Below are 14,035 nucleotides of genomic sequence, written 5' to 3'. Positions count from 1 at the left end.
AAGCAGTTATTATTATTATTATTATTATTATTATTATTATTATTATTAATAAGGTGGCGAGCTGGCAGAATCGTTAGCTTGTTGGACGAAATGCTTAGTGGTATGTCGCCTGTCACTGCGTTCTGAGTTCAAATTCGACCATGGTTGACTTTGCCTTTCATCCTTTCTGGGGCGATAAAATAAGTACCAGTTACACACTGGGGTCGATGTAATCCCAAAACTCCTGCCCTTGTGGCAAAATTTGAAACCATTATTATTATTATTATATTATTACTATTTTATTTTTGTCTTAAAGAATCTTGCTTATAATACAAAATAAAAGATTATTTGCAAAGTTCAGTGTTTGGGAAGCAAATGTGGTCGTAGCTTATCAATCTGTCAAACAGCAATCTCTGTCTGTCGCATTTAATATTCAAGCACCCAGGAGAACAACTGATGGGTTAAGGGATGGGTCTGTTTTTATATTGTTATTTTTAAAGGAAAAATGAAAAATATTAAAAAAAAAAAACAAACAGAAAATGAGATTATTTTATGAGTTTAAAGGAGAAAATTCATCTAATATTGAAATTTTAAAAAATATTTGCAATAAGGGAAAGTTTTTTTTATATTTGCTTTGTCTTTCTTTTAGATTTTTGTTAACAATGTTTCACAGTTGTAAATGGCAGTTGGTGACTGGGTAGTGGTTGGGTAGGGGTATGTCTGAATTCAGTGAATAAATGAACAGAATGCTTTGTTTTGATAAATAAACGGAAGAAGATTATCACTTTTAAATCCTAAGAGTTCTTGTCTCATTTTCTTTGTATATTCTTTCCTGCTTGATGAGGGTAATTTTACCTACTACTACTACTACACACACAAGAAGGATAAGCATCAATGCATTTGGGGTAAAAGGAGGCATACTGTAAATCCTCGAGTATAATCCGCATTTTCCCCCTCAAAATTTAAAGGTCAAAATCCCTAGTGCGTACTATACACGAGGTTAAAAATGAAAAATATCTTCTAAACAATGTCCGAATCTCTATTTGCTGTCTGGCAATGTTTATTCAGACACATTTTGTGATGTCGGGCTCGAAAATACCTTAATCTAAGCCTGAAAGCAATGAAGTCATAAAAGAATCATCCACAAATTGCAGTAAGCAACATTTATTAAACGTTATTATTGTTATTTCTTTATTTTCTGCAAACAAAATGCACAAAAAAGCTACATGTTTGCATTATGTTGCAGGATTTCTGAGAGTGGAGAAAGGAATAGAGAAAGTTGCCTTCAGCTTGGAGACAAAATCCTTTCAACTGCTAAAGGTAACCAGGGACCAAGTGGTGGTGATGATGATGGTGGTAGTGATGATGATGGTGGTGATGATGGTGGTGGTGATGATGATGATGGTAGTGATGATGATGGTGGTGGTGATGATGATGGTGTTTTAAATTAAGCAGCAGACCAAGTCTATGATTTCAAAACAGAAATGGTGCCGGTTTCAGGCTTTTGTCTACCAAATTATACTCTCAAAGATTTCGTCTACTTGAGGTTATGGTAGAAAAGACTTGCCCAAGATGCTGCACCGTGGGATCAAACCTCAAGCCATATACGGCCGTAAAGTAAACTGCTTAACTACACGGCCAATGGCCTGTTTGATTAGGGGTCACCTGGGGTAAACAACAACAACAACAGTAGCAGCAGCAACAATTTTAAGCATTTGTAATTGAAATACAAAGAAAACAACTGAAAAACACGAAGATAAGTTTTATTATAACCTTTTGTTGGGTAGACTATGTACAATAAAGAGGGTGGAAAACAGGGATTTTGAAGAGGGAAGGCTTCCTTATCTTTTCTCTTCTTCTTCTTCAGATCTTCATACATCACCAAGTTTCTCTTCAACTTTCTGGAATTCTGAATTGGAAACTCGATCCATTTCATCCTCGACCTACACCAAAGACACAACGCAATGTTTGAATATCCATGTGGTTTGTGAACCTGCTAGCAATAGTAACTAAATCCTCACTTGCTGTTTTAAAGAGAAGTCTCACACTGGATAATGTACTTCCAGCTACATTATGTCTACATATAAAATTAACGGGATGGTCATAAGCAGAACCCCTATGATCATACAACCAGGATTGGTCTGGCTCTAATTATTAATGTCACAAGACAATAAAACAATCCAGCAAAGGAACCTCTTATGTTATTACACAACCAGCAAGAAATAACAACCAAATTCCCCTCAAATCACATTACTAATAGAAAAACAAACACTACATAATGCAGTCTCTTTCTCTTTTACTTGTTTCAGTCACTTGACTGTGGCCATGCTGGAGCACCGCCTTTAGTCGAGCAAATCGACCCCGGGACTTATTCTTTGTAAGCCTAGTACTTATTCTATCGGTCTCTTTTGCCGAACCGCTAGGTGACGGGGACGTAAACACACCAGCATCGGTTGTCAAGCAATGCTAGGGGGACAAACACAGACACACACATACATATATACGACAGGCTTCTTTCAGTTTCCGTCTACCAAATCCACTCACAAGACATTGGTGGGCCCAGGGCTATAGCAGAAAACGCCCAAGATGCCACGCAGTGGGACTGAACCCGGAACCATGTGGTTGGTAAGCAAGCTACTTACCACATAATACAGTCCTGGATAAATGATAACAGAGTTGCAGATAAATTATAATAATATATATATATAATGAGTTCACTTCTGCTTTCCATGCTGGTATGGGGTACCTGGGTATCACAATTGCTTTCTGTAGTCTCAATGGTTTTTATTCTTTTCTACTCTAGGCACAAGGCCTGAAATTTTGGGGGAGGAGGGACAGTCGATTAGATTGACTCCAGTACACAACCGGTACTTAATTTAACGACCCTCCCCCCCTTAAAGGATGAAAGGTAAAGTCGACTTTGGTGGAATTTGAACTCAGAATGTAAAAAGAGACGAAATACCTATTTCTTTACTACCCACAAGGGGCTAAACAAAGAGAGGACAAACGGATTAAGTCGATCATATCGACCCCAGTGTGTAACTGGTACTTATTTAATCGACCCCGAAAGGATGAAAGGCAAAGTCGACCTTGGGGGAATTTGAACTCAGAACGTAGCAACAGATGAAATACTGATGAGCATTTCGCCCAACGTGCTAACGATTCTGCCAGCTCGCCGCCTTAATAATAATCTTTTCTACTCTAGGCACAAGGCATGAAATTTTCTACTCTAGGCACAAGGAGCAGTCAATTAGATTGACCCCAGTGTTCAACTGGTACTTAATTTATCAACCCTGAAAGGATGAAAGGCAAAGTCGACCTCGGCAGAATTTGAACTCAGAATGTAAAGACAGACGAAATACCGCTAAACATTTCGCCCGGCGTGCTAACGTTTCTGCCAGCTTGTTGCCTTAATAATAATAATCTTTTCTGCTATAGGCACAAGGCATGAAATTTTGGGGGAGGGGCAGTCAATTAGATTGACCCCAGTGATCAACTGGTACTTAATTTATCAACCTCAAAAGGATGAAAGGCAAAGTCGACCTCGGCAGAATTTGAACTCAGAACGTTAAGACAGACGAAATACTTGCTAACTTTTCTGGCAGCTTGCTGCCTTCTCTTGATGGATTTTATTAAGCCATTGGCACCAGAGATGCTTTCAGCAGCAGAATTAAAGACATCCTTCCTTTCCAAATAAGGTTTTATTTACGGTAACTACTCTCTGAGCTAGATGACCTTTCTGGGCTATGACTTGCAGACTAAGTCAATCTTCTGCATTTGTTTCCTATCTTACATAAATGATTATAAGGTAAGTCTATCTACATATGTAACCAAAATTTTTGCATCAATCGAAAGTGATAGCAAAATCTTAAAAATTCCCATTTCAATATAATAAAAATGTGGGCTTTTATTTACATTTTTAACACTCTCTTTGCTCAAATTCCATTGCCCGTTCTCTTCTCCAAAGATCTTATTCACTGCAATCCACTTCTCACTCATTTGTTGTCTCTAATCCTTAACCGTTTACCATTCCGATTCCCCTGTCAAAACTAATGCTTATTTATTCACATTGTTTTGAAGTATCTGGAAGTTTTGAGATTTCAATAATGTGATGGTTTATTTTTAGAATGACATTATAGGGTAGGTGTGAGAGGCTGGATCTGACCAATTTAAACATAAAACAGAATATTTGAGCTGGGTGCGGCCAGTTTAAATGTTAAAGAGTTAGTTAAACTTAGCTTTACATTATTGTAACCTCTGCCAGCTATTCTAACCTGCAAAATAATGGTAAAAGATTCTGTCAATGTTGGAAAATTTACCTGTTCTACTTCCTTGACTTCTGGGATATAAAACTGTAACATGTTCTGTACACCACTCTTTAGAGTCACAACTGAACTTGGACAGTTGGTACATGAACCTTGCATTTTCAGCTTGACAATTCCATCTTCGAATCCCTGCAGTTTGTAGAACAACAACATTCCTGATTATTAAAAAGGCAAAAAACCCAACAAAATCTACCCCACCCCAACAAATAGTTCTTAAATTAATTTTTTCTGAAAAATAACTGAGGATTAATCATCATCATCATCATTTAACGTCTGTTTTTATATGCTGGCATGGGTTGGACAGTTTGACTGAGGACTGGCAAGCCAGGAGGCTGCACCAGGCCCAGTTTGATCTGGCAAGGTTTCTACAGCTGGATGCCTTTCCTAATGCCAACCATTCCAAGAGTGTAGTGGATGCTTTTTATGTGCCACCGGCACGTAAATGATATATAATGATTAAATGATATACACACACACACAGTGTTCAGATTAAACTTGACAGTCTGCATAAAAAGAAACGAAAATGTCTCATCCAAAAATAAAACCATTTTTAAAAAATCAAAAAAATATCAACTCGATTATGGCTGGGAGATAAGTTTACTCAAAGTAGCCACCCTCAGCTTCCAGCATGGCTCTAAGACAGCTCTGGAACTTGGCACATAGTTTCCTTACTGTGTCCTTAAGATCTTTGAACACCTCCTTGATCTTGGCTGCTAGGATGGGCTTTTGGCTGCAGGCAGAGCTGTTAGTGTCCTTCTCAACTGTGCTGCACATATAGTGATCCATGAGATTATAACTGGGGGGATTAGGAGGCTAGAGACTACATGGATATTCTCCAACATCTGTTTCTGCCTTTTTCCAGGGGTATGATAAGGAACTGAAACCTACTGCCACACATATGGCCTTCCAGCAGAATCCCTCTCCATCCAGAATTTGACAACAACCTCCAGCAGCTTCACATAGCTGTCTAAATTGAGCCCAAGGCCCTGTTCAAAGACGTGGGACAGCATGACGTCACCCTCACCAGAGAGACACACCCAAAGAACATCAGTCTTGGGGGAATTTGGCTTTCACAATGTCCATGTCCTGGCTTACAGCCTTTATAATGTCCAACGAGCATTGAGCAGCAGTAACGATGCTGGGATTCTGATAACCAGCACGAATCCTCATGATGCAGGGCTTTTCCCAACATTCAGACGGCTTTCAGTCCTCCATGGCAGCTAACTTTTTCTCAACTATAACTTGAGTCTTTATGCTCCCCAACGCCATTAATTGTTCACCGATATATTAAGCTGTTCCTGAAAGAAGGAGACATAAAAAATTCGTCAAGTATATCCCAAACACCCAGTATATATACAAGATGCATTCCAGAAGTTTCCAGACTGTTTTAGGAGAGACATTTATTAATTTCAAACAAGTACAAAACTCTAATCTCCTTCAATGTATGATGCTCCGATATCAAGTCACTTGATGTGGCACTCCATCCACTTTATGAAGGCCCCATGGAAGTCTTCCAAAGTGAAGGACCCTTGTCACAGCCTCCTTTATCTTCTTTTTCAGCTTGAGCAACAACCAAAAGTCACAGGGAGTAAGGTGTGAACTGTAGGGATGGTGATCAGGTACAGTCCAAAGAATTTTCTCAAGAGAGGGCACAAGGTCAGAAGGGAATACAATTCCAGGAGAAAAGGGTGTAATAACATTATTTAGAAGGGCACACTTCTTTTCTTGAGGGGAGGGGGCACTCGGGTCTGCCCCTAGTGATGGACAGTTTTGACACCCATCTCTGTTGAGTAGTTGGTTACCAGGACAGAATTGTGGTGCAGGTGCTCTGGCCTTTGGGGACGGAATCTCTTCTTGAACTCCTTCAAAACCTCCACAAAGTACTCTTTGTAGACTGCTTGGCAAGAGGGAACCCAGTGGATGTAGATGTGTCCTTAAGATCTTTGAACACCTCCTTGATCTTGGCTGCTGGCATGGGCTTTTGGTTGCAGGCAGAGCGGTTAGTGTCCTTCTCAACTCTGCTGCACATATAGTGATCCATGAGATTATAACTGGAGGGATTAGGAGGCTTGAGACCGGGGCTGGTGAAGTTGTAGCAACTCCATAGAGAATAGAAGAATATCTGGGGGTCACCGGTGTGTACTGGGGTGGGTGGGAGAGGAAGACCAGTAAACAATAAAAAAAAAACAAAGAAAGACAAAACAAACCATGAATACGATGTCTCCACCATCTTCTTGAACTGTGGGTCTAATCCGGGTGTCAAGCAGCTCCTTTATCATAGCTACAGTCTCATCATCTTCAGGGTCAATAGCTGAAATTAAGAAAAGCAGAGAAGCTGTTTGTTTATACACTGCATTCCTTCATGTAATTTTGAAGTTATTCCCCCTACCTTTCTTGATCACCATGAACAATTAAGGCCCTATAGAGTTCAGTACAACATAGGGCTACATTGGTTAACAAATCCTGAAATGCATGATATCACAAGATTCATACTAACCTTGTTTACATTCATTTTGAAGGAAGTGAGGAACTCTCTATTATAAGGGACAAAACTCTAATCTTTTATTGTATCATTCATTTCTGTTGTGAAAGAACAGAAAGAAAAAAAGATAAAATGTGTTAAGAAGTTATGTTTTTCTGTACCTGTTTCTGCAGAAGGCTGTTCTTCTGTCAGAATTGGGAGACCACTAGCAAAGAAATCCATTATGGTGGCATAAATATTAGGTTTAATAACAGCCCAATCTGTATCTTCAATCTAGGAAAACAAAACATAAAAAGAAGGATAATTGTTAATGACAGAAGCAGTAATAATAGCAAAGAGCAATCTTTACATCCAACTAAATGTAGACGTATTGTTAGAATGCCAAATGGTGTGCTTTTTATCTGGAAACGACTTCTCATATTCTTTTACTTGTTTCAGTCATTTGACTGTGGCCATGCTGGAGCACCACCTTTAGTTGCCCTAGGACTTATTCTTTGTAAGCCCAGTACCATTCAAGCCAGAACCCCTGGTCCCTGTGAGGGGCCTAACACACTGCTATCTGGTTTAGCACCAGCAGAACTTTGTTTAATCTCTGAACCAATGGAGAAAGCTTCTATATGATTGATCTTCAAGAAATAGTAGCCAAATCTCACACAAATGGTGGCCAGATATGTTTTACACAGAAGTGAACAACATTGCTTGTATGACAGCAGTGCTTATTTACAACCATGTTGTCAAGACAAGAGCACACACACACACACAACACACACACACACACACACATGCACGCACGCACACACACATGTATATACACAAGGGACTTCTTTCAATTTCCATCAATGGAACTCGGTCACAAAACTTTGTAGGCTCAAGGCTGTAGTAGAAGACACTTGCCCAAGGTGCCGCGGAGTGGGGTTGAACCCAAGACCCACATGACTAGAAAACAAGCATCTTAACCACACAATTGCACCTATGCCTATATATATATATATATATATATATATATATATATATATTACAATAGGCACAGGAGTGGGTGTGTGGTAAGTAGCTTGCTTATCAACCACATGGTTCTGGGTTCAGTCCCACTGCGTGGCACCTTGGGCAAGTGTCTTCTACTATGGCCTTGGGCCGACCAAAGTCTTGTGAGTGGATTTGGCAGATGGAAACTGAAAGAAGCCCGTCGTATATATGTGTATATATATTTATGCATGTATATGTTTGTGTCTGTGTTTGTCCCTCCCAACATCACTTGACAACCGATGCTGGTGTGTTTACGTCCCCGTCACTTAGCAGTTCGGCAAGACAGACCGATAGAATAAGTACTAGGCTTACAAAGAATAAGTCCTGGGCTCGATTTGTTTGACTAAAGGCGGTGCTCCAGCATGGCTGCAGTTCAATGACTGAAACAAGCAAAAGAATATACACACAAACACATATATATCCCTTTTCCATGCTGGCATGGGTTGGACGGTTTGACCGGAGCTGGTAACGCTGGTGGGGCAGCACCAAACCTCCATTGTCTGTTCTGGCATGGTCTCTATGGCCGGATGCCCTTCCTAACGCTAACCACTGACAAACAAATAAAGGTTAATTAGGAACATGAGAACACTTCGACTCTGGGCCCTGTTGAATGCATGCAACACGTCTCAATGACACAGTGCAACAAATTGTAGAAGTTGTAGAGATCCTTTATGAACTCCCCCTGGGGAGGAAGAGGAGGAGAAGGATAGGGTGGAGAAGAGGAGGAGGGGTGAAGAGGAGAAATGATGATAACAAAGTCTAAATTTGATGACAATGATGATGACAACAATGATAACAGCAACAACTGAAGATGAAAATAATAAACACAACAACAACAACAACGATGATGATGTTAAAGTTAAATTCTCAAACAACAACAACAACAACAACAACTTACCTTGTTGATGGTGATGAAATCAGAACCAAAAAACACCGACCGCACACCTTCCACCCGAAACAGTTGTCTGCGGAAGAAGAAAGGCAAAAACATACAAAAATATGTTCCGTACAACGTTTTGGCTGATGTATTCTTCAACTTTCTTCAGGTGTCCTGGTGGACACCTGATGAAGGCAGGAGAGTACATCAGCTGAAATGATGTGGTAACAACAAAGATGAGGACACCTATCCGTCCAACATAAATAATGAACTGTCTTTAAATGCTTTGAAGTACCAGCAACTGTGAAGTTTAAGGGACAAAAAGAAGGTCAAACATATCTTTTTTTGAAATTACAAACTATTTTTTCTTTCAGTTCTATATTTAAGAGATGAGGAATTATGTACATTATTTACATTTGATGGATATTTGTCCTCATACCTTAGGAATGAGAACCCAGGTTCGAAATTTCCCCAAGACACCTGATGAAGGCTGGAGGGTATATCAGCTGAAATGTTGTGTTAACAACAAACAAGATGAAGACATTAATAGTTATCGCCAAGCTAAGTCCATAAATATAAGACTAAAGCTGCCGCTGATTAGCTCCAAGAGGCCATCGCCTCTAGCTAGCTATATGACACATGAAATTAGGTAAATAAATCCTTCGAACAGACGGTTAGTAGCGATGCCTGTTGGGTCTGGCTACTCTGCATTGATAAAGGGCAAATACCCTGAAACATGTCTGCAAATGTCTGACCAGCAAGGGGAAGCGGCTGACCTCCCCTGTTTGAAGGTTATAATGGACACAGGTTCGTGTGTCATATAGCTAGCTAGAGGCGATGGCCTCTTGGAGCTAATCAGCGGCAGCTTTAGTCTTATATTTATGGACTACCATATTAGCTTGGCGATAACTATTAATATCCAGTACCACTGCCATAATCTCCTTTAGAGAGACTTAGAAATTTTAATATTTCTATAAGATGAAGACAAATATTAAGAAGGATGAAATAGCACTACATACGTTTTATATCCTGGTGCTGGATAAATAATTTAATGAAGCAGGGGGAAAAGAAAGTATTTACATGAAACACTATTATTACTGTTACGTGAGGTTAAACGCTCTCAGCCAACAGTACTTTATTTTATAGCAAGGTGTCAGTCCACTTTTAGTCACTTGGTGGTGGATGGAATCCTTCCACAACAATACGGCTGTCAACAACTGGAAATTTTAAAGACTTTATATTATACTCTCTTTACTCTTTTACACATGCAGGCACACACATACACACTAACAGAGGCATACACACATACATGTCGTGTTATAAACTTACCTGGCTAAGGGAGAACAATGAGCGGAGGCCATATTTGGAAAGTCTTTGGTACCTGCCTCAAGAACCTGAGTACCTGGGATGAATTTGAGGCTGTTCGGGTTTGGCGTATCTTGTGTTTGAATAAACATGGTTCGGACTGTAAAGAGAGACAAAGATGGAGAAGAGGAAAACAAATAAATATAAATTAAAAAAAAAGGAAATTTTCTTTGGAAATAGCACAGTAGAAATTAGAACCTTTCCCTACCATTCTGCTGGTATGGCGAGATGACTGGCCATTGTCTATGTTGGATTCTAGAGAGGCTGCTGGACAATGTCCTTGGTTTAGTCACTGAGGTCGCTGCCACTAAAGATGACAATGAACGGCTTCTGCAACAGAGAAGAAAACCAAATTCACCAAAGTCAACAAAAAAGGGCTTCTATGCAATCATTCATTCAGCAAGAAATAGCAGCTAAATCCTGCCCATCAAATCACACCCTATATTCTTAAAAAAGAATACGAAACAAAAGGAAGAACTCATTGGATAATGTTGTCTGGGAGACACTATGACTAGAAAAAGACAAAAGGAAAGAAAGTAAGAGTAGAAAAAATCAGGATGGTCGTGGTTGGAATATCCTTTGATTGTAAGTCTAATTAATCAGGACTGACCTGGGTTAAATAACAACAACAACAGTTGTGAACTTGACCCTACTACACACAGTTGTAGGGAGTTTTATGAATTCCCCAACTAACATAAATTATACATCTGCTCTGTTCCTTCCCATCTTCATGATTGTGGCTGTGTGGTAAGAAGCTTACATCTCAACCATGTGGTTCTGGGTTCAGTCCCACTGTGAGACACCCTGGCCAAGAGTATTTTACTATAACCTCAGGCCTTGTAAGTGGATTTGGTAGATGGAAACTGAAAGAAACCCATCGTATATCTATCTATCTATCGCTCTATTGATCTATATATATATATATGTAGGTCCCGGGTTGAGTCGGGGTTAACCACAGTAAATAAGGTACTCAATACATAGCAGAGTAAATTAATTTATTTTATAGAAGGAGCTTCTACAGGACTAGAACTGTTTCATTCAAAAGAAATCATCAGGAAGCTAGCTTGTCACCTAGCTTCCTGATGATTTCTTTTGAATGAAACAGTTCTAGTCCTGTAGAAGCTCCTTCTATAAAATAAAAAAAATAATTTATATATATATATATATATATATATATATATATATATACAGCAAAAAAAAAAATTAAAAATAGAGAGATAATTAAATTAATTATAAAACTGGACATCATCTCTGTCAGCTGTTTCGATTCAAGACTTTAGAAATTAATTGACATAATTAAAAACATACTGAATCTCATCAGAGTTGGCCAAAGATATACCATTACATTTTCCTGTTCCAGTGTGTTGAGTTTACAGTTTGGATGAAAAGATTCAGCTCGTTAAAATAACAGTTTCGCAGTGTCACTTCTCGTTTTGTATCTGCATGTGTGAGTCTTTGTCCCCTACCCCATCACTACTTGACAACCGGTGTTGCTGTGCTTATGTCCCTGGAACTTAGCAGTTCAACAAGAGAGACCAATAGAATAAGTACTAGGCTGAGGTTGATTCATTTGACTGAAAATTCTTCCAGTTGGTGCTCCAGCATGGCCACAATCAGATGACTAAAAGAGTAAAAGAATATATACATATACACACACATACATATATATATGCTCTTTTACTTGTTTCATTCATTTGACTGTGGCCATGCTGGAGTACTGCCTTTAGTCAAACAAATCGACCCAAAGACTTACTCTATTGGTCTCTTTTGCCAAAACACTAAATTACAGGGATGTAAACACACCAACATTGGTTATCAAGTGATGGGGCGGGGACAAATACAGAGACACACATACATATATATGTGTATGACGGGCTTCTTTCTGTTTCCGTCAACCAAATCCACTCACAAAGCTTTGGTTGGCTTGAGGTTATAGTAGAAGACACTTGCCCAAGGTGCCACACAGTGGGATTGAACCTGGAACCATGTGGTTGGGAAGCAGGCTTCTTACCACTCCTTTTAATCGTTTCCTTATTTCAATCTTCGACTGCAACCCTGCCTTGGAGAATTTTTAGTCGAATGAATTGACCCCAGGACTTTTTTTAAGCCTGGTACTTATTCTATCAGTATCTTTTGCCAAACCACTAAGTTATGGAGATGTTAACACACCAACATCGGTTGTCAAGCAATGGTGGAGAATAAACAAACACAGACACACACATTTATATATATATATATATATATATATATATATATATTATATATATATATATACACACAAACATACACACGACGGGCTTCTTCAGTTTCCATCAACCGAATCCACTCACACAGTTTGGTCAGACCGAGGTCATAGTAGAAGCCACTTGCCCACATCGTCCCATACAGTGAGACTGAATCTGGAAACGTGGTTGGGAAACAGTTGTTATATATATATATATATATATATATATATATAATATATATATATATATATATTATATATACACACAAACATACACACGACGGGCTTCTTCAGTTTCCATCAACCGAATCCACTCACACAGTTTGGTCAGACCGAGGTCATAGTAGAAGCCACTTGCCCACATCGTCCCATACAGTGAGACTGAATCTGGAAACGTGGTTGGGAAACAGTTGTTATATATATATATATATATATATATATATATATATATCTATATATATATATCGACTGTGGTAAGAAGTTTGCTTCCCAACCATATATATAAATAATTATTAGAAAGGTTTGAAATGTAATAAGCCTTTATATATATATTGTTTAAATAGAATAAGTTTTATGTTAAATAGTTTTTTTCCATATCTTTTATATATATGAAAATATAAATACAAAAATACATTTTCACATCAACATTATTATTCTATAATAAGTTTTACTGAGAATATATTTGAATATGTTTCCATAAGGTTAGTTTTACAGACAAAACACCTTAGAGAGATAGAGAGATCTTGTTACTTCAAGGGTTCTGTACGAAAAACCTTTAGTGCAAGTTGAGGCCAAAAGAGATTTTGTAGTCGAAGAAAAAATTATGTGTGTTTGTGTGAGAGGGAGAGATTTTTCAATGAAATTTTCTACACATTCTTCTGAAAGTCGCAGGATGCACATTTGTATAGCTATGATATTCTATGCTATGTATGTATGTATGTGTGTGTGTGTGTGTACGTATGTAATTACGAAGCAGACTAGCTGTCAAGGCTTACGTAATAAGTTTTGTAATTAGCTATATTATAAATGGGGAAAAAGATCCTATAAATGTATTTTCACATCACGAAAACTGATTATAAGCGGATATGTCAATAGCTAGAATTGCTGTAAGTAGAATACGGGAAGCTGCTGATTATAAACGGGATGTGACTATAAACAGAAGCTGAATAAATGTGTGTGTGTTTGTATTCACAAAATACTTTTCTCTCCGATATGACCTCCGTTGAGTTCTAATGTTACAGATGACAGGAAGACATGGGACGGATGCTAAAACAATTACTGAAGATTTATAGGGTATATCAAAGGTAAATTATAAGTTTCTATTCACCGAACAACATTGTTGAAGGAAGAATTCAGCGAAAGAGATTTTAGCAGACGTCGGAACACGACAGTGTTGGCCATAATGGTGAATAAACAACTAAAGCCAGCCTCCCAACTCTAGTTTCGAACAAACAGCCATTGCGTTTCATATCTGTTCGCGTAAAGAGAAAAAGAAAAGCTTCAAAAATGACCCGTAAATATCCATTGTAATATTTTAAAATAAAACGGAGTAATTATTTTCAAAATGTGCAGATATTAAAATAATGTCGAACTTTCTTATCGAACTCGATGTAAATTGACAGTTATAACCAGTTTCTGAGCCTTAGTTTCGAAATGAATCATTTTGATATTTTAAATGTCATTTTATAATAATTTTTGATCCTTACATATAATTTATTATTAATAATTTAAATAGATTAACGACTAATATCGATAAAATT

At 38.3% G+C, this 14,035-nt stretch overlaps 1 protein-coding gene across 1 annotated transcript; it reads right to left on the bottom strand.

The window, feature by feature from the left end:
• Positions 1 to 1,721: 1,721 nt before the first annotated feature.
• Positions 1,722 to 13,760, bottom strand: LOC115224260 (NFU1 iron-sulfur cluster scaffold homolog, mitochondrial). The gene is made up of 8 exons (XM_029795069.2): positions 13,603 to 13,760; positions 10,260 to 10,381; positions 10,016 to 10,151; positions 8,708 to 8,774; positions 6,948 to 7,059; positions 6,512 to 6,615; positions 4,299 to 4,433; positions 1,722 to 1,922 (listed from the first exon to the last, which is right to left on the bottom strand). The coding sequence occupies exons 1-8, from the start codon at positions 13,674 to 13,676 to the stop codon at positions 1,851 to 1,853; spliced, it is 822 nt and encodes a 273-aa protein (XP_029650929.1). The 5' UTR covers positions 13,677 to 13,760; the 3' UTR covers positions 1,722 to 1,850.
• Positions 13,761 to 14,035: the final 275 nt, after the last annotated feature.

The sequence above is a fragment of the Octopus sinensis genome, linkage group LG25 (genome assembly GCF_006345805.1).
Source record: "Octopus sinensis linkage group LG25, ASM634580v1, whole genome shotgun sequence".
Taxonomy (NCBI): domain Eukaryota; kingdom Metazoa; phylum Mollusca; class Cephalopoda; order Octopoda; family Octopodidae; genus Octopus; species Octopus sinensis.
Note: the sequence above shows the minus strand (reverse complement) of the source record. Positions and strands in the feature narration are given on the sequence as shown.

Bases quoted from the DNA above. Each gene is read 5' to 3' on its own strand.
- LOC115224260 (XM_029795069.2), bottom strand. From the start codon at position 13,676: ATGGCCAACACTGTCGTGTTCCGACGTCTGCTAAAATCTCTTTCGCTG. The intron at 10,382-13,602 runs GTGAATAGAAAC...TCTCTGTTGCAG, and splicing joins TCCTTCAACAATGTTGTTCG to AAGCCGTTCATTGTCATCTT. The intron at 8,775-10,015 runs GTAAGTTTATAA...CTTCTTCCGCAG, and splicing joins CATTGTTCTCCCTTAGCCAG to ACAACTGTTTCGGGTGGAAG.